The sequence below is a fragment of the Anopheles moucheti genome, chromosome 3 (genome assembly GCF_943734755.1).
Source record: "Anopheles moucheti chromosome 3, idAnoMoucSN_F20_07, whole genome shotgun sequence".
Classification (NCBI taxonomy): Eukaryota; Metazoa; Arthropoda; class Insecta; order Diptera; family Culicidae; genus Anopheles; species Anopheles moucheti.
The window spans coordinates 5,538,011-5,557,136 of NC_069141.1; the positions used below are offsets into that span (position 1 = coordinate 5,538,011).

The following is a 19,126-nucleotide window of genomic DNA, read 5'->3' on the forward strand; positions in this document are numbered from 1 at the left end:
CCATTAGGCGAAAAAGGAGGTCAGCCAGTGTCGTTTACGAGCTAAGGGTTCGTTTTTCCAGCTGATTGAAAATGGTTATTATTGTTTTACCAGCTGAGCCTGGTGTACCTTTCCCTACCATTAAAACTTATTTCTGTACAAATAATTATATGGCGTATGAAGTGGATGTAAATAGTCGCTTTACTTGTTGTGTTGCTAACCGAATCCTCTTCGTGTGTTAACTATGAACAGATGAACTAGTGATCGTTTAAATTGTCCCTGATGATTTTTTGTAGTTGATGTGCTCTTGATTGTGGTGCAGGCTATTATGACAAGATATGACGCACATTTGAGTTATTTTGCTAGAAATATTCCACTGTTTGTGCTCCTCTGTTCCAATATTGAAATGTAGCAAGACTATTTTACCTTAAACAGACACATTATTTACAAATAGCTTGACAACAACTAATTCATAAACTTGTATAAAAACTGATGAATATTGGGTTCATCAGCACTACAAAAAAAAAAGGCTGCATGGGTTACCTTTAACCAGGATGTTCGAATCGTACACAGATCCGGTATGATACAACAGCAAACCCTTTAACGCTTTCTGACATTCAGTACTTTAATTTCATTTCCACGCAACTCTACTGTTCGATTCGATTCAGAGCTTTCGGTTGGATTTGTGGTAGGTCCCTCCCCTAACCCATCTCTCCCTCTCACCCCCCCTCCTAACTCCTCTTCCTCCTTCATAGATCGTACGTGTTTTGTGCGATATTTGTGAGATTCAATTTCACTTCAGTTCACACGCATGTTCCGATTCGACTGTCTTCTTTGTTAATCAACATCAACACCAACCCCGGTTGCCCTTGCCACCCTCTCCTCTTACTAAAGATGGATACTAAAGGGAGCTGGACACGTAAGCATATGCGGTCCCGGCGTATGTGGTTTTCAATTTCGATTTTTATCCGTTAAAAAAGGATACTGCGAAAAATAAAGAAAGAAACCGTTTTATGCTGCAAGATGCGATTTATAGTTTTAATCCTTTTCCACCCATTCATTGATCGGTGTACACGGAGGAGAGGTTAAGCCTGACTGCAGTATTTTTGCGACCGTTTACCTTCGCAACATCTCTTTTTTAAGCACGCGATCGAGTGATGAAGGAACGCGAAACGAACCCACCGGTATTTTATTACCGAGGTCATGAACTTCTCACTTTCCACTCGATTTTTTTTTTTGCCTGCTTGCGTTGTTATTATTATCATTCAAATTACAAATGTGCGATGTTGCTGTTTTATTGTTCATATGCACAAAAAAAACCCATCTCTCATGGGAGGTTCGAAGGCGTTATTTGTGATATGAAATCCGACACCCACGCCCTTTCTCGTGCGAACCGGCCGGAGCAGCATAAGCAAAGATGCTTCTTTATGCTGCTCGCGAGTACCAACCCTCTTCACCGTCTTTCGTGGTAATGAAACATATGAAGAAGATGATTATTTTTATTACCATCTCCCACAAGCTAAACAAAGGGGAAGCAAGTGGTGGGTACTTCAATAAGTGCAAAACAAAACAAAAAGAAACAAAACAAAAAGTTATTTACATTTATGACAAGGAAAAATTACTTACATACAAATAACAAAAGTGAGCAGCGCATCTTTAACGCTTGCTTAGTTGGAAGGCTTTTCACTTTCGTGCGCACCTTTCAATATAGTGGTATGATGATGATGAGCGTAACATGCGATCAATACCCATTGCAATGGGAACTAGCCCTTGGAGTACTGGAGATTGAATGTAATTACCATGGGCAAGAAGCGGCTTTGTTACTATTCCTATTTATTGATACATGAGTTCAGCTGAGTACCATAAATAGTTAATGTTGAAACTAATGGAAATAAAATATTTTCGGTGACTAAATTTTAACATATTAATAGTGTTGTTCTTAATGAATGCTTTAATAACAATCATTCTTATGAGTCTACAGTTAGGCGTTAGTAGAATCAAGAGTCAAATGTGAAAAGATTTATAAACTCTTAAAGGTTGATGAATCCTCATCATAACGAGGATATAATGTTAGCAGTAATTGGAATTGCTTCGTCTTAGGAAAAATGGATTATGCATCAGTAACTAAAATATAAAATCCACGTAACATCAATATTCTTTTATATTTAAAAATCTTTGAGGATTCGTTAATCTTTGAGGACTCATGGAAACTGCAGGATATAAAATCAGAGCCATTAATTCTGTTCAAAGATTCAAAGATTCAGAACCATTAATTCAGCTATCAGATTCAGCTATCGATGGATATCAAGATATTAATGTGGATACAACACTTCAAAAAAAATCTTCACATGCACCTCATGTTTCCCACAACATTCAATAATGATGTAAGGTTCAAACAGAATGTGAACAATGCTAATCACCATTGCATTTTGTTATGCTCAATTGCTTTAAACCATCAATGAAACACCCAACCCCAACATCGTAAATTCGCTGTTTCAAGCAGTTTTCAATAAAAAAAAATACATCCCAAGTTAAAAGGGAAAATCGATTCAGCATTCCGACCTAGAAAAAGAAACGCCCGAGGATGCCGGCCAAAGAATGCTACTACGGTCCCGAACATAGACCGATGATACCAGTTGCAAGTTGCAGGTCCATACCACTTTCCCTTCGCATACCAATTGCAATACCACGGCTATGTTCGCGCACTCATCTCTGACACATCTGTGCCATTTCGCGATGGAAATGAGGAAAAATGGAAGTGCATACACACACCGGATCGAACCGCAAGCGGCAAGAGCAAGTGCCGCAGCGAATGGAAATTGAACGATCGTGTAACGATCGTAATCGTTTCGTTGTTTGGTACGCTGCGTTTGTAATCGGCTGTGCGGTGCGCTGTAGTGAGCATGCCCGTGTAATTCCTCTCGATATTCGCTAACCTAGATGCACCGGGGCTGCCGCTGCCGCACGGGTAAGACCCGAAAAATAAACCGTGAAATTTTTCCCCCACGCTAAGGGGGAGATTTTATTTCTTGTAAAGCGCGTAACGCTTTTCCGACTGACCATCGCGAAGGGTTGCCCTTTCCATTTCATCACGGCGTGTGAACGGCGCAAGACCACACGTGAAGATGGGGCGCGATTTCAAATCACGCCGCTGCAATAAGGGGGCACATGCCGGGGCTCCCGTAACGTAGGTTCGTTTGATCGTAAAAAAAGGGCCGCCGGTATGAAGGTATACTTGTGTTGCGAGAAGAAGTAGATGTGACCTAGTTTAGTACGGTGCAGAGTGTGGTTTAGACTTTCAGGCGACTAAGAACAATGACGACTCATCGCATCGAAAACACTCATTTTGGAGAGATACCCGCCAGTTATTCAGTCCGGGAACTTTACAGAACATGCTCGGGGCCCTTCGTCTCACGCTTAGCTTTGATTGCTCAACAACCCGAACGATGGTTCACTTTCACGTAGCACGGCTACTTGACAGGTACGATTTATGGAGAGTGAGCTGCTTTAGAATCGTAAAATCGAACCACCGTGGCGCGTATCGGTTCCGACAGATTGGAAAGGATGAAACTTTATTTACATCAACTGTAAAGTTTGTTGACGAAGCACCGACAAAGCGCGACCCAAGTGGAACAGTTTATGAGTAGTTTTAATCGCATTATCTAGCTACAAGCGCTATATGGTACAGGGTGTTCCGAGGCTAGCGCTCCCCATCTGCATCAACAATCTATCTTTTTAATCTACTAGAAAAATATCCCGACCTACGCTTGGGACACACTCAAGTGGAGCTCTCCTCCACAAAGCGACATCTAGTGAGGAATACGCTGAACTTCATGCGTCGTAAGTGAACGATCGCATGTGGTGAGTTGATTTTGTTTCATTCATTCCATGTCCGAACGAGTAGCTTGCCATTGTCACGACCGCGAGCGTCCTCTTGTAACGTAACCCTAATCCCTCAATTTGTGCTCTCACACAAACAAATGGGTTAGAAACGTCCCAAAAGCCGTACACGCTTTCTGCACGCTTGAGATTGTTATGATTTTCGACGAGGCTTACGCTAACATCGCGTCGTGAATCATGGCGAATGCGCCAGGTTTATGTAAGCGGCAGCAGATTAGAAGCGTGCGCTACATTAGAAGACGCCCTCTTGCAAGGGTGTACAGCTGTACAGGTTTGTTGAACGGTATTCGGATGACATTCACCGCCATCAACAGATACGAAATGATGACAGCAGCGACAGACGGTGGCGCAATGGTGGTTTTTTACGGTATTGTAAATGATCGCTATCGTACATCAACAACACTCCGGGAGATCCCGAGACGATGATTGATTAGAACAGATACGACAAATGGAGTGTGGATAAGATTCGGAGCTAAATAGATTACCCAAAACGAAACAGTGCAGCTTCTGTGGGATATTTATGCGGCGATCACAACACTAAGCAGAAGTGACAGACACCAGCAGGCAAGACGCGACCATTACATTAGATTATCTTGGCCACCTTAGCTTATAGCAGACATGATTTGCTTGCAGAATTGTTTGGCAATCTCTGCAACCCATCCAGTGCAAGGTACACAAAGACACTAAATTATGCATTCAAGATTTCATTAGATTCGGAGTACCTTGATAGTCAATGACCCTGATTAAAATTGAAGTGCAATCATTTTCAAACAGCAGAAAACACAGTTCGTTAGAGAGTACAGTACAAAAAAATGAAAGGAAACCCATTATCATGTTTCACATTCCGAACTTCGCACATTTACAACAAAATTGTGAATTCTTCTTACCAACATTGTAGTGATAGACACCTAGAGACAACAGCGATGCTCATATACACCTGGAAGATAAACGCACAAATAAAGAATCCAATCAACCGATCTCGGTGTTGTTTTGCCCTGTTTGTGGGTTTATCCAACGTGAAAGCAGGACGGTTAGTTGGTTGCACTTTTCAAGGTCCTCCAGGTCCAGCTCGATTGCTCGATCAGGCGCGAGAACAATTGAACTGCGTGTCCGCGAACTGATACGCCCCGTTCGGGCACCAAGACCCGGGAGACTCAGGAGAAGCCGTTCATCTCATTGGCACTTGCCATGTTTACACTTGGTAAGCAAATGGGCAATCGTTGCACAGCAACAGAAGCCCCATTATTAACCCATCGAGATTGGAAGGAGGGGTTGTGTCTTAATGCCTGCTCGTATCGCTTAAGTGCTCTATTAATTAGATTTACCGAGTCGATCTGTTGTTCTCGCCCGGTGGTTATGACCCTTCCAATCAGAACACCCCAGCGATGTCAAGATAACATGAAAGCAATGTATTTATTCTCGTAGTAAGATCTTCCCATCTTCAATTGTTTCATTAAAACAATCGGACGACGTTTTAAGACGTCTTGAGCTGTCCACGAGTCAGGACCTTCATGTCAAGTAACCCACGCTTCCTGGTACGAACATTCCGGGAAACGGTCGTCCATAAGCGCAACAAAGTTGCAATCGCGTCAAGATATTGGCCTGTGGTCTGCGGTTCTGACTGCTCACGAGCACGAGTCTGCGTAGGAGCACACTACTGCACAGATTTGTGTGTTGTGTGCCTTCCTGATGGCAAAACGATGGTCGAAATGGCAACAATATCGGTGACAACATTGTTGCCAACAACGGTGGGATAGTATCCCGTATCGCCTTCAGGTAGGAAAGCACCGAGTCGACGATGACCACGACCTGCGGTCCACGATAAAGTCGCAATCTGCGTAAATTACGATCGCTAATGATCGCTGGCTCGCGCATTGGATCGCTTCAGCACGAACTGCGGGAACCGAGTGGGCCAAACAGACTGCAGAAATCAATCCCACTTGGTGCCGGCGGTTTCTGTCTGGAACGTGGCGTGTTTTCCCTGTGTGATGCTTCTTAACGGCCTCGCGGCCGCAAGCAAAAAGAGGTCCTGAAAGATCTTTAAAAAACGGAGACCCGGGTATGAGATGGCTTCCGCATTACGGGTTGACCTGGTGTAAGACGAGTAGAAAGTGAGATGCTTCCTGGCGGGAGATCTTGCCTCGTAAAGAACTAATGATGCTTTTGTAACTGTAACTCGCCACATAAACGTACCGAGCACGAGAAAGTACTTGAAGCTGTACGGCAACCGAAAAAAGGTCATCGAGAGTGAGAAATATTGAACAATTTTTCGTTCGCCGTCCGGTGGTACACAAAAATAGGATACCGGACGCCGTTGGGGTTATGAAAGTTGTGGTCCACGATATGTCCGCCACGCGAACCGTCTAGCCCGGCGAAGCGGAGTTCCTCATCTCCACCTTTGCCTAATTAGTTCGTCTGTTTGTAAGTCACGAAATAGAACCTTTCCCAGCGCTCTGCCGAGTCTTCACGATCGAGTCGTCGTCGTTGTGATGTCGCTGTCTCATCATCACCATCAATCGATCGATCGACATCGATGCGGTACGGAAACATCGCTGCTCCGGACACGGACGGGTTCAAATGAATAAGGCACCGTTGTTACTAGCTCTGACAGCGGAGTTTGTAACGTAGATTTGTAGCTTTATTTGTGGTTCTCCCATATACCGTATAACCCGCGGGAGAGCTGACCCAGTGGTACACGGTTTGGCGCAGGCTAGCCTGGCCTTTCTCTACTCACGATTCTTGACGATTTGCGTCAAAACTTCCGCCAATTTCTGCGATCGCTCGAGGCGATGCGAAATGATCTACCCCCGTACGTTCGAAGTACATTCGATGTTTTTGATGAAGCTTGTTAGTATAGTTCGGGTGCGGACTTATGGACGAGGTGAAGAATTGCAAAAATGAGTAAATGTTATAACGGGTTTATAATAATTTTTCTATTTAAAGAAGTAGAGAATTTTATTAGTTTTTCTTATTCCACCACTAACATGTAACTTTAAACTGATTGTAAAGTCCATGAGCTATATGGAAAGGAAACATCTATACGGTAGCACATCGTTACTATTCCCTAAGGCGTTGACAAAATTGGGTCACCAGTGTCGGAGGACCATCACGAGCTCGTGAACACCACGAATGCCAGCGACTATGACAGGAAGGTAGACCACGTAATTGACCGGGTCATCCACAGCATACTATTGCCGTTTCCTCCGAATGGCTTCGTAACTGCAGCAGCACCAGCACATTCTATTCCAAGATGGAAATTCCTCGCGGGTGACCCATAGACGGATGGATGATATAATCAAGCTCAGATTTCTCAGACAACCCTCTCGGGAAGGGAAAACTTTAGCGCTGCAACATCGCCAAGAGTAGTTCTCATTGATGCGATTGTGGGCACAGCCAATGCGATTCAGGAGTGATCGTATTCGACCTACAATGGAACCGACAGTCATGAGAAACTGAAAAGTTTGACACAACTAAAACCACGTGATGAAATCGTCTGGTGCTAGTCTCTGATGTCGTTAGAATGTCTGTTTCCAATTAGGGGCTACACACACAAGTGTTAAATGATACTGTAATTTAACGTTCGTACAAGTTACGATACAATCCATTCAAATACAGCAGCCATAAGTCACCGCAATCCTTTCCAATTCGCCCACCGCAAGATCTCAATCGCAAAGAATCCTCAAACCAGGATCAGATACCGGCGGGAGAAAGTTGCTAAAAAAAACATATGCTCTACCATCCACCCGAAACACATTGCTGCGTACGCTTCACTTTCATCCGGCTCCCGTAAAGATCCAATAAATCTGCATCGTCGATGCGGTTCTGGGTGCTTTCGGTTTCAATGCCTAAACCGTGTTCGATGCCCCGTGGTCCACTTATGCTAACGAATCACCAACCACCGCTTCGTTTTCGCCTCGTTTTTCCAACTCATGCATGACCATCGTGACGGACATCGATACAATCGACTTCTTTGTACGTGGACACAGCCGGGGCACAGCCTTTTTACTAGCCTCGTCGATACACGTACACGAAAGGGGCCGGGAGAAGCACAACACACCGTGGGCTTTTCGTGGGCTGTAGGCGATCTTTAACAGGTCAAATCCGTGGGCTACCGGTGTTTATGGGTGGACGGGTTTTTTTTCTACCAAACAGGCTTATTTGGTTCCCTTTTTCCCCCAGCATTGCCCAGTGGCAACAGTGCCAAACTTCTTCTAAGAGTGTTGAGGTTTATTGCCCTTGGGGAGAAATTTTCCTTCAATCGGTATACGATCGAACGCGTGATCGGGTGCTGATAAAATGTGCAGGCGGATATTTTACGATACGCCGTATCGTAAAAGAAATTATTTTATTTACATTCGATCCACTGACCTTCAAAGAAATTTGTCATAAAATAAGCATAACCAACATGAATGCGAGCAATATACCTACATTGTGGTAGCGAAGGTATTTCTCAAGACCACTCTATTTTCCTAATGAAGAATACGTTTAATTCCGTCTTTCCACCCTAGATCCAACTAGAAAGTGAAATCGCACTTCCTCTAATCGCGGTAATCGCTTTTCAGTTATTATAGACGATTACACGTCGTCTGGAAACCGTTGTCAAGGAGCCTATGATGAGCACTCAGGTCAGCTAAAACTTGCGCTGACATCCCACAACCTACAAGCTTACTAAGGGTACCATGTTACCATGTGCCTCCTGGGGACGGTTCGACGGTTTGATGACAGCAAACGGCAAACCCATCAGCCCGGGAAGCTCCATTGAGAACCCCACGAACGTTGTGCAATTACAGCATTCAGTGCAGCGCGCCCGGTAACTGCGACCTCACAAGAGTTCAGGGAACAAAAATGTGCATCCACAGACACCGCCGTCTAAATTACAGTGTCGTGGCCATTGACAATCGTCACCTGGAATGTCGTAGATGTGGAAAATCATCGTCTCCGACTCCGATTACAACCGATTTGTACCCGGTGGCGTGATGCACGATACAAAAATGCATCCCTTTGGCTCGCCCTTACCCTCCATTTACCCATTTCGATTCTATCCGGCTAGTTCGGTTCGGAGGTAACAACAAACAAGCACAAAAAAAAGCGAAAACGGAAAGCGTACGAAACCGAAAGTGTATAAACCCATTGGCAAGAACACGGCGGGCACGGAATCATGATGATGCTGTGCGCAATTCAAATGTTTCGTGATCACAAACGACAACCGATCTGCATCGTTTCCTTTGTCCCGCGGTTTACAATTCAGATCAAAATGGTTCGTCTTGGAGGTAAAACAGCAAATAGGGAATACTTCCGACTGTCACCGAGTTGAATCGAACTGCTGTGGGGCAAAAAACCGAGGGAAATTCGCTTGGATGATACCGATCGCCCAATGCGGTGCGATATGGAGAAGATGCATAACGAGATCGAACAATAGAAGTTGAAGTTTTCCCTCAACCGGACCGGGTAAAGGTCTACCGGAAGACGTATTTGACAAACAAAACTCGAGAAAGAGAGCGACAGAGTCGTTCTGTTCAGCTTTCACTTTTTTCCACAGACAGACAAAGGACTCGAGCAAAGCAGATTGATCCGCCGCATTTGATTCGTGTTGACGACGAGATCACTTATAGTGCTGGGTTAAGCAAAAACCCCTCGAGAACACATAGCAAACACTGGATGTGATGTGTGCAAATTCGTTCAAGGGGAAAGGGCTCTTCAAAGGGCTCTCGGAAACTACAATACCTGCACAAATGGAGCACCGTGATTTCTTTTCCAATTGCCATTTCGCTGATATGCAAATGCTAGGTCCGGTCAATCAGTGACGTGAACCGAAAAAATAAAACCGAACAGAAAGTGCCCCGTAAGGCAACAATTGTAGCACACGACCAGCTGGACAGGGCTGGCTCAAGAATTTCACCTCCTTAATTCTACACACCCAGTACATGTGTTACTTGCGATCGGATCTCGATCGTGTTGCATGAAACAAGTGCAGGATCGCGAGGTGAAAGAGCCGTGCAACGAATACGCATCCGGATACGCGATATCCAGTGGTATGGTAGTCCGGCTTCCTGTACGCCTGTCAGTCTCGCTTTACCAGCGCAACGCTGCATACAGCAATATGCTCGGCATCATTAATTTGGCTGTCAGTTGGGTATCGAACCATCAGCGTCCACCTGGAGTGGGTGAGAGTGTTCCGATTCTTGAAATCAAGTATCTCCCTTCCTGCTATTCCGGCGAGCGGATGCAAAACACACCTCGCTCGGTCAAGCCAATCTCGTCCAAGTCCACCCAATAGGTTTTTTTTGAAAATTGCAACCAAAAAGGGAAATGTGCAGGCTTCCTTCAGCCGTCGCGCTCATGTCCGGCTCGGAAGGGACAATCATCTGTTGTACGGTGGGGCTCATTAAAAGTGATATTTTAAAAAGTCACTGTTTGATGAGACGCTGCGTGGTTTGACTGGAGGAAAAGAAAGGCTAAAGTGAGACACCTCAAACATAAACACACACACACACACGTTGAGGAATACACTCGGTACGGAATCTAGGCCAAACGCAATTTGCCAAATGAAAATGACAGCCGCACAGATGGCCAGAAGCGCAATGAGCAACGGAATATGCTCGCTAGCGAAGCGCATTGAGGAATTGAATGATGGTTGGCCCCATGAGCTGTCGGGCTACCACCCATCCTCGTCGCCGCGGCCCGGTTGGAGGTCGCACGCGCAAGAGACTTCTTTTGCAAATACGTACAGTGCGCGCCATTTCAAACGATCGATGCGCATTCGGGGCCCGTTAATTACATTCCCATGTTTTCAATCTTCACCCCCTGTGTGTCGGACGGATGAGTTGGGCGCCGTCACTACCTACTACTACTACCACTACTACTTAGGAAGCTTCCAAACAGACGAGGTGCCTATATAACCGAGACCGTGGGCCTGGAAAGATGTTTAGATTTAATGTACGCAAATGAACACTCGTACGGGCGAGTGCGAGCATGATCGATCGTACGATGAACAATTAGACGACAGCTTAGTGGCAGACGACCACCGGGGCAGACACGCGGTGGCGTACCTTTGCACATTTCCCATATGCAACAGATGGCGGTAACGTTATTGCAAGATAAAAATGACTGTTGTGCGGTCGGCATCCGTTTTGTTGATCTCTTTTATGACAGGTCAATGTTAGGAGACGAGGCATGGCACGAAGACTCCATGTGACCTATTAAAGGTGAGATGTCAATAAATCACAATTTTTGACAGCGAGGATAAATGTTTGGTTGGAAAATTGTAAGCTTACTCTAATGAGCTCTCTTGGAACTCTCTCTCTCTCTCTCTCTCTCTCTCTCTCTCTCTCTCTCTCTCTCTCTCTCTCACTGGTAGGTTTACTATCCCACTACAGTATGAGAAAAGCAAAGCTTTCAGAAAATTAAGGTTAGAATTCGTGCTTCTTTAATTGAGGAAGCAGCTTTGAAGGTAATTTTCTGGTAACAATGGTTTCGGAATGCTCATACGGTTCAAATATAATAAACATTTCCGTTTCCGATGTACATGCGCTATTAGAGAACATCATCCCGTATAAAATTAAGGTGCGTCCAGTACCAGTGCTTATGTACCGTCCATTGACTCGTCAATACACTGATCGTCGTAGAGTACTTTTGGGCCGAGCGAATACGTGATTTATTCTTGAAGCTATTTTCTTGCCGTGCGATCCCGGTGTACGGAGGGATGCTCATTACCTTCTCGATTCTTTGTTAAGTACATTGCAACCCACCGTGAAAAAAGATCTTATTGGAACATTCCCTAGAGTAAACTTCTCGCTTGGAGAAAGTCCTCCAAAGCAAAATAAACAAATATACTGTAGCTAAAGTGTGCAACGAAATTCGCTTCAAAATAGCAAACTTTCAGTGGGAGTGGAGTTACTCAGGAACTAAATGGTTTTCCCTTCTATTTATTTATTCCCCTTTTTGTTTGCTTCATCTCATTTGTTTCATACCATTCAAATCTCAAAGGCGAATCGTTACCAAAAAAAAGAAACTGTTTGAATTTGGCGCAGCTCTTCAACCATACCGATACCTTCAAAATAGAGATCCTCCAAAATCTATCCACGAATTCATAGATCACACAATCCTTCTACAGAGATATAAAGATCTGATACGAACAAAAAAGAAGCTAGGAGTGTTTCGCATCGCGCTATCGATCGATCGATTTTTCCTCGGTGACCTATAGCTTTAAATAGTGTTCCCCATTGAAGTAACGACTGTCTTCGTGTGGAGTATCTCTTTCGGTGAAGGAAAGTAAATAACACGCGGCAAGTAAACCGAAAACATTGCAAATGTTTCTTGAATCTCCTCACAAGAGATGCTGAAGGGGTGATATGAGGTTGAAGTTCATTCCAGTATAAACTAGCCCACGGTTTGAAGTTCATTCCGACCACAGACTTAAGTGTATCTCATTTCTTTGCCGGGACACAATGCCTGCCAAAACTAACTGTGTTGCTCAATAGTTGCTTACAAATAAGAAGAGTGCTTGTGTTTCTAGTAGCATTTCATTTTGCTACGTTTACCCTACAAAATGTAGTTTCATCGTTATGATTTTTTAAATTGCAAGACATTAATGCAAGATAAAATTATAATAGAAAAAAGTATGCTACAAACTGTAATAAGAGATAAATTTTTTGCAAAATATTCCTTCCTCTTTCATTAATTTGGTCCGTTATTCCGCTCAGCGGGAAACGCCTCCGATCTCTGTCGGGGTCAGGTCATAGGACGGTGTTACGAGAAGTGCCCTCGTTCGCGTTAAGCAGCTGAAGAAACGGGGTTAGATTTTATCAAACTTACCCCGAACTTCCATACCGCTGAGCATTAGGAATCCAACTGCTTCGAGTTTCTGGTGACGTGCTGCTCTGGAGGACAATCCTGACCGTGAGCGAAAGTTTTATGGGCCTTCTTAGCCCGAAACCGAAAACGCTTCGACTACTGCACGATCCCTCTCCGGAAGCGGAAAGTGAAAGGGACGGGATCGATCGATCGGATGTTGTTGATCTTGACCCAAAACGCAGTCTGGTTGCTTCCTGGGCGTTAAAGTAAAGCTCGTTAGAAGGCTGATGCAAGTTGTCAGATAACAGCGACGCGTGATATGCTTTTACGTTTTAAACAAATACTTTCATTAAACGAGACATAAAATAATAACTCTTACAACTCCTCTTCCGATACGATTTCATAAGCTATTGTTTGTTGAACGTTCATTAGTTTACAGCAGCTTCACTATTGAGCTTTTCCCAGGTACAACGAATCACCAAAAAAGCTCCATTAATCATACCGCTCACGTGCAAGCCGAAGACATCCTCCACGTACCGTACATCTAACATCTCCTTAACCCGAATAAACGATAATTCCAACAAGCACAGAACTTGGCATAAAATTGAAAACCTTCTTGCCCCAAACGAAAGGTGGTATGATTTTGGAGTTTCTTCAATAAGAATCAAATCAACAAAATATTACCATGCGGCAACTGTGTATTGTTTGCTCCATAACATGGAAGCCTATAGCTGAAGGCGATTACACCCCGAAGGCGATTTGTTAATCAAACCCGAATTGAAATCCAACCGCAACCCAACTACTGCTCAATATTATTTATACGGCCTCCAGGCACCACACGGTTGCTGCGGAAGGAACAGACAACCAACAGGTATAAACGCACTCAGTAAGGCTTTTAAGCGTATCGTTTATAATGATTCTTAATACTTTAATTATGACTTCATATGCCACCATCATCAGTTTGAGCACAAATGTAGCTGGACATGCGTGGAAAGAAACCCCCAAAAAGGTGTCGGAAATCGAATCTCAAAATTCAACCCTACACCATTATATCATCTCCACAAATGTGAACTTCATGCGTAACCCTACGCTAGCTACCTTGCGCTTGTTTTACGCCACCCTGCGCTGGAAGATTCGTTTCTTGCGCGCGCGGAAAATCGATCTCAAAACCATCGATCATAGCATTGATTGAGCACTGCGCGGGGCAAAACCAGCCAGCCGGCCAGTGTGCTTTTTTTTTTACTTCGAAATATAATATTGGATTCGTTTCATTCGCTCATCGTTTGCATCGGATGCGGATTAGATGGAATGGGGCCACTTTGGGGCTGTGCCGGTTTTGTGTAATATTTCAAAACGCCCCAAAACTTCTTCCGCTACTTCCTCGCGCGCGCTCGCGCTGGGAACTTTTGGAAGTTCATTAGCGACGGTTTTCATATGGTGGTAATTTTGTGTGGAGCGAGGATGATTGTATGAGTTGGAGGAGAGTGGAAGGAAGGGAGGGGTGGAGGATTGAGGTGGACGAGGTGCCCTGAAAACGATACACCTTTTTCTCACTCACGCTGGTAACACAACCGTAATGGAGCTGGTTTGAGGTGCCTCGGTCGTTCTGGCCATTTTCACGCCTTAACGGAATGATGCCGGAATCAATCACAAGATTGAAGGATGTTTTTTCCACCGTTGTGCCTTTTCCGCCATTAGCAATCACCACAAAGAATCGGTGGAGTTTTGAGCTCCAGAAATATAACAACCCAAACAATCATCGCCTTGATAACGATAACAGCGCAATCATTTCCGATCCAATCGTATCCTCATTTTGTTTTGCTAAACTGCACACATATTTTCGAGACGGAAAATTAATGCAAATCAGATATCGCACAGCTCAATCTTCTTTGCTGCATGCATTTGCGTCATCGCCAGCAACGTTTAAGCATGATTTATGAATTACAATTCTCTTTCACCCCTTTTCGTACAAACGCTTCCCTAACTAGGACTCCGCACCGTCGTGAAGGATGGTAAAGTCTATGCTCCACATTTTACGCTACTTAGGGATGTATTTATGAGCTGATTCCTTCCATCTTTAAGCCACGCTGTTCATACCGTAAATATGATTGCTCTATTTCGCAAATCCCACACATCAAACTTGTTGCATATCAAGATCTCCGACTCGACCGCTCGGGTAGAGGTTGAAGTTTTCCATCGTCCGCGAAATCTTGATGAAATACAGCCCGCATCCAAACACTGCAGCCGATGGTATGGGTGAACACGAAAAAAAAAACCACAATCCTCATACAAAATGGAACCCACCCACCCATCACTTGCTGAAAGAAAATTTTGATTTTGTCTGCTTCTTTTACTTCTGTTTTTTGTACCGCACCGAAGATTGTTTCTTCAAGCGCACACCGATTGCGCCGTTTGGTCTATTCCATTTTACGAAAACTTAATTTGTGAGCTCCAAGCATACATTTTCTTTTTTGCTGTACGGCACATGCACTCTTCACATCTCAGCCGTACAGATTGTTTGTGTAATAATTATATGCATCCTTCTTTTGATGGTTAATGTGGAGCAAATAAGTTGTTTTTTGTGGGGGGGATGAGTTTTCCATACTGCTGAACAGTCAGAGCAAAAACAAACGATTGAAAGATGATGGTTGGTTATGCTCTCAAAAGATGCTAATTTCATTTTTTCCTACCGTATCAGGAAGTAATTGGGGTTTTTTTCTATCAGTAGAATTATTATTACCGATCCGCAGAGGTTATGGATTAGGGCGAAATAATAAAACGGTAAGGGAGGTTTTCATTACATGAAACTCCATCCATTGAAAATCATCTTCATTTCCAGAGCAACACCGCAACAATCCGCAATAAACGTCACACAATGTTTACATTTAACATTGAAAAGAAAGTTTTAACACTTTCTACCACGCGTATGCATTAGCAATCACCCTTTTTTTTTGGGCACCTGGTGGAAATCTTCCTCTGCACATTAAGGAAATCATCAGCTGCACGAAATCCGCCACATGCTGACAGGGGAAAAGGGTGGATTTGCATTAAAAAGTAGCTCCAAAAACACCAAAAACACGCACCGAAAAAGCAAAGCCTCCGGCGAACAAAAGGATTTCCTAGTGTTGCTTCTTTTTCAGCCATCTACAAAACAACTCTCCAACAAAAATATGACCGCAACTCCATTGACAACATGGAAACGCAGCTTTCAATATCGAATGAAAAAACAGGAACCTTCCGCTTTTAAGTGTATTGTCGTGTCTTCCGGAAATTAACGCGACCAACGGATGGCAGAGCACGATGCATTGGGAGATCTTTCCACCTCTGTTCGAAGATATTTGGTATTTCTTCCCTTGTTTCCTTACCAGCCGAAGAAGCAGTCACACACCACTCGGTAGGTTGGGCAGCCCCGACACTTCAACCCTGACCGAGTGAGCGAAACATGCTATAAACGCATGCACCTGTCCCGTGAACCGCGTTGTTACCGATGCGATGACACAGCCACATTAAGGCCCGATCAAGCGTTAAATTAATGGTCATTCTACTGACCTACAAGAAGAGATCACGCGTCGGGTAGCTTCTTTAATGTTGGCCGGGTTGGTAACGTGTTTGAATTGCTTATCGTTATCGAGTGGTTTTTGGTACTTCACATTCCTTGCACCATAGCTCATAGTTCTCTCGCTTATTCTACTTACCGATCAAGGAACGGCGTGGAGCTTGAGTCAGAACTCGACACGTAACTATGATAACCCTCCGATTGTGCGTAGGACGATTGCTTCTGATGATGGTACATCGTCGTCTGCTCGTAGTACGCCCGGCTGTACTCCTCCAGACCGGCCTGCGTTAGAATGCTGTTGCCGTTGGTGTTGTTGCCCCCGCCGGGGACACTCGTCGGTGTTGGCGTCTGATTGCCGTTGGGGCTGTTGCTGTTGCTGTTCGTAGCGTTTCCGTTAACGGAGGTCACCCCGCTCATCAGCATCCGTTCCGGGCCGCCGGACGTTGGGCTACCATTACCGTTTCCCATCAGCAGCTTGCCGTTGCTGTGCTGCTGCTGCTGCTGTTGCTGAAGCTGCATTAGGGCGGGATGCAAATTGGCAGCACCATTGCTAGCAGTACCATTAGCACCAGCACCATTCCCTAGGGCTCCTCCCGGAGCACCGTTGTACCGTACGTCCTCCTGGTCGATGGAAGGGAAAAAAAGAATAAAAGTGTAAATAGACAACAGTAAATTCAATTAGTGTAAGTAGTGTAAAATTAAGGCTTTGGTTCAAACTTAAGACAAGACTAATGATAGAGCCAGGGATAATGTCGTTTCATTGGGGAGTTCCTGAACGAGTACATGAGTTTCCCAGACTAGACAGTTGCGAAAGAATTGTCACTCAATTCAGAATAATTTCGATGTTGAGCTTAGTATTTCTGAAACTTAAGACATGTCTTTCTCATGATTTATGTAGGATCAACAAAACCATAAACCGATAAGATTAATAAAACGAAGGAATTCTTTGGATAATGGACAAAATTCAAAACTTGAATGAATAAAACATTCTGCAATATCTTTCCCATGATTTATGTATAATTTGATATGTTCAACAAAATCATAGAACTCTTGGTGAAATTGGATACGTACAATATCCTGCAATATCAGTACACACAATTTTTGAATTTTCACCCAATTAAGATTCATTGACAGTAAATTTCTCCTTCGATTTTTCCTCAGTCAAATGCATTCCCAGTACCGTAGATCAGTGCTAATTTTCTCACGAACTAACGACACGATCCCACCCTGGAGGAGGGAAAGCCATCCCGGTTCCAGATTTAACTGCAGAAGCATCAATCTTCCATATCAGCGAGAGGAACGTTGCAGTAATAGCAAAAAAGAAAAAAAGAACACCCATAGACACAGCCACTTTCGTGAGGCGCCATCTCCGGAACCGTAAAACAAATTAACCACACTCCGAATCGGCAGGGAAGCGCAAAAAAAAACCACCCTTGGAAGTCGTGGGTTCGCGCAGTTGACAGAATTGACTCATCTATTCGCGAGGATGGGTTGAGTGAGCCCAGGTTTTTGTTTTCTCCACCTTCAATCTTCCCCAGCCTGCTCCGCCGTTGGGTGGTAGAAGAAAGTTGACTGGTGCGAAATTTGTGCAAAACGGCAAACAAATTATCTCATTACCACCCAATCCGGAAGGGAGGGCGCGAGTGTGACGGTGGCACGACTCGCAATTATGGGGACGGTACAAATGGGTATCCTTTCTACGTCGTGTCTGCGTCTGCCGTGGAAAATGCTCTCACTGCAACTGAAATCTTGGTGCAGCACACTTTTTTGTTTTGACTCGGTGCGCTCGGGAACGATACTTGCTCACCAATTCCCACAGTTATTATTTTGTATTATTTGTGCAGTTTCCTCGATTCTATCAACGGGTGACGAGCTGGTTCCAAACTGTCATCCAATTGGAAGGTGGAAGGTGGAAGTAGTAACGGGGAAAGGATGAAGAGATGACCACTTCTGGCTGAGGTTGCGCTTTATCGTAATGAACCAAACATTATGTTTATTTATCTTTTCCTCGCTTTTCTGGGTCATCTTATTAGACAGATTGGGGAAATTTTTGCTTGTGGACATAATTACTTATTTGTCTACTGCTTTCTGACCGCTTATTGCCCTTCCAAGACTGTGATCTTATCCGCTTGAACCAAAAATTTAATCGGAATAAATTCATTTTGGAGATATGTTATCTACTTTTCACAGTTTTTATAATTTATTGAACGAGTAACATTTACAAAGCACAGCTTTATTTAACACAAGCTCATAACAAGCTCAAAACAAGCTCTTTTTCATTTCAAGCGTCAATGACAGCAAGATACAAAAAAGGTTCGAATTTGCTTCGTACATTATTTCAACACTTGTACGCCATCAGTTTTCCGCACAAACCTCGATAACTGTGGCCATAAATTTATCGACCCGAATCGAAATCTACGTACAGCCACGCACTGACAGCTACTCAACCTCATGTTGGTGCTTGGCCCCTGCCGCACGATTCCTGCAATGGTTCGGAACATAAGATACGGCCCAATCGAAAAGGACTCACGGTGTTGCCCTTTCAGGTGGTTCGTCCAGTAGGATGGAGAGATCGACCACACCCCACACCCCGCGAGTGTGTGCCCCCGTTTTTCCCCCGTTGCATGGGTAGGAAAGGATGTCAATGCACGACAGGCGACGACAGGACCGTTGGAAGCATTTGCTCTCTTGTCCATGTATGTTGCGTCCTTTTCGTGTAACCTGACCCCTGGAAGCGTACTGTGTCTTCTGGAGGTTGACCAGTCTCACCCCTTCCCGTTTGGAAGTCTTCCTCATTCTTCCACTCTCCCCAACGCCTCCAGCTGCTTGGTTGGTGTGCCGGATTAAAATTATTGCAAACCGTCCGTGCCGCGTGATGCTACTGCTGGGTGCAAAAGC

At 44.4% G+C, this 19,126-nt stretch overlaps 1 protein-coding gene across 1 annotated transcript in view; it reads right to left on the minus strand.

The window, feature by feature from the left end:
• Window positions 1-19,126, minus strand: part of LOC128300306 (protein Shroom) — a 169,083-nt gene that overhangs the window by 98,638 nt on the left and 51,319 nt on the right. Inside the window, exon 2 of the mRNA XM_053036323.1 lies at window positions 16,368-16,849. Coding sequence (XP_052892283.1) covers window positions 16,368-16,849 — 482 coding nt within the window. The remainder of the gene's footprint in view (window positions 1-16,367; window positions 16,850-19,126) is intronic.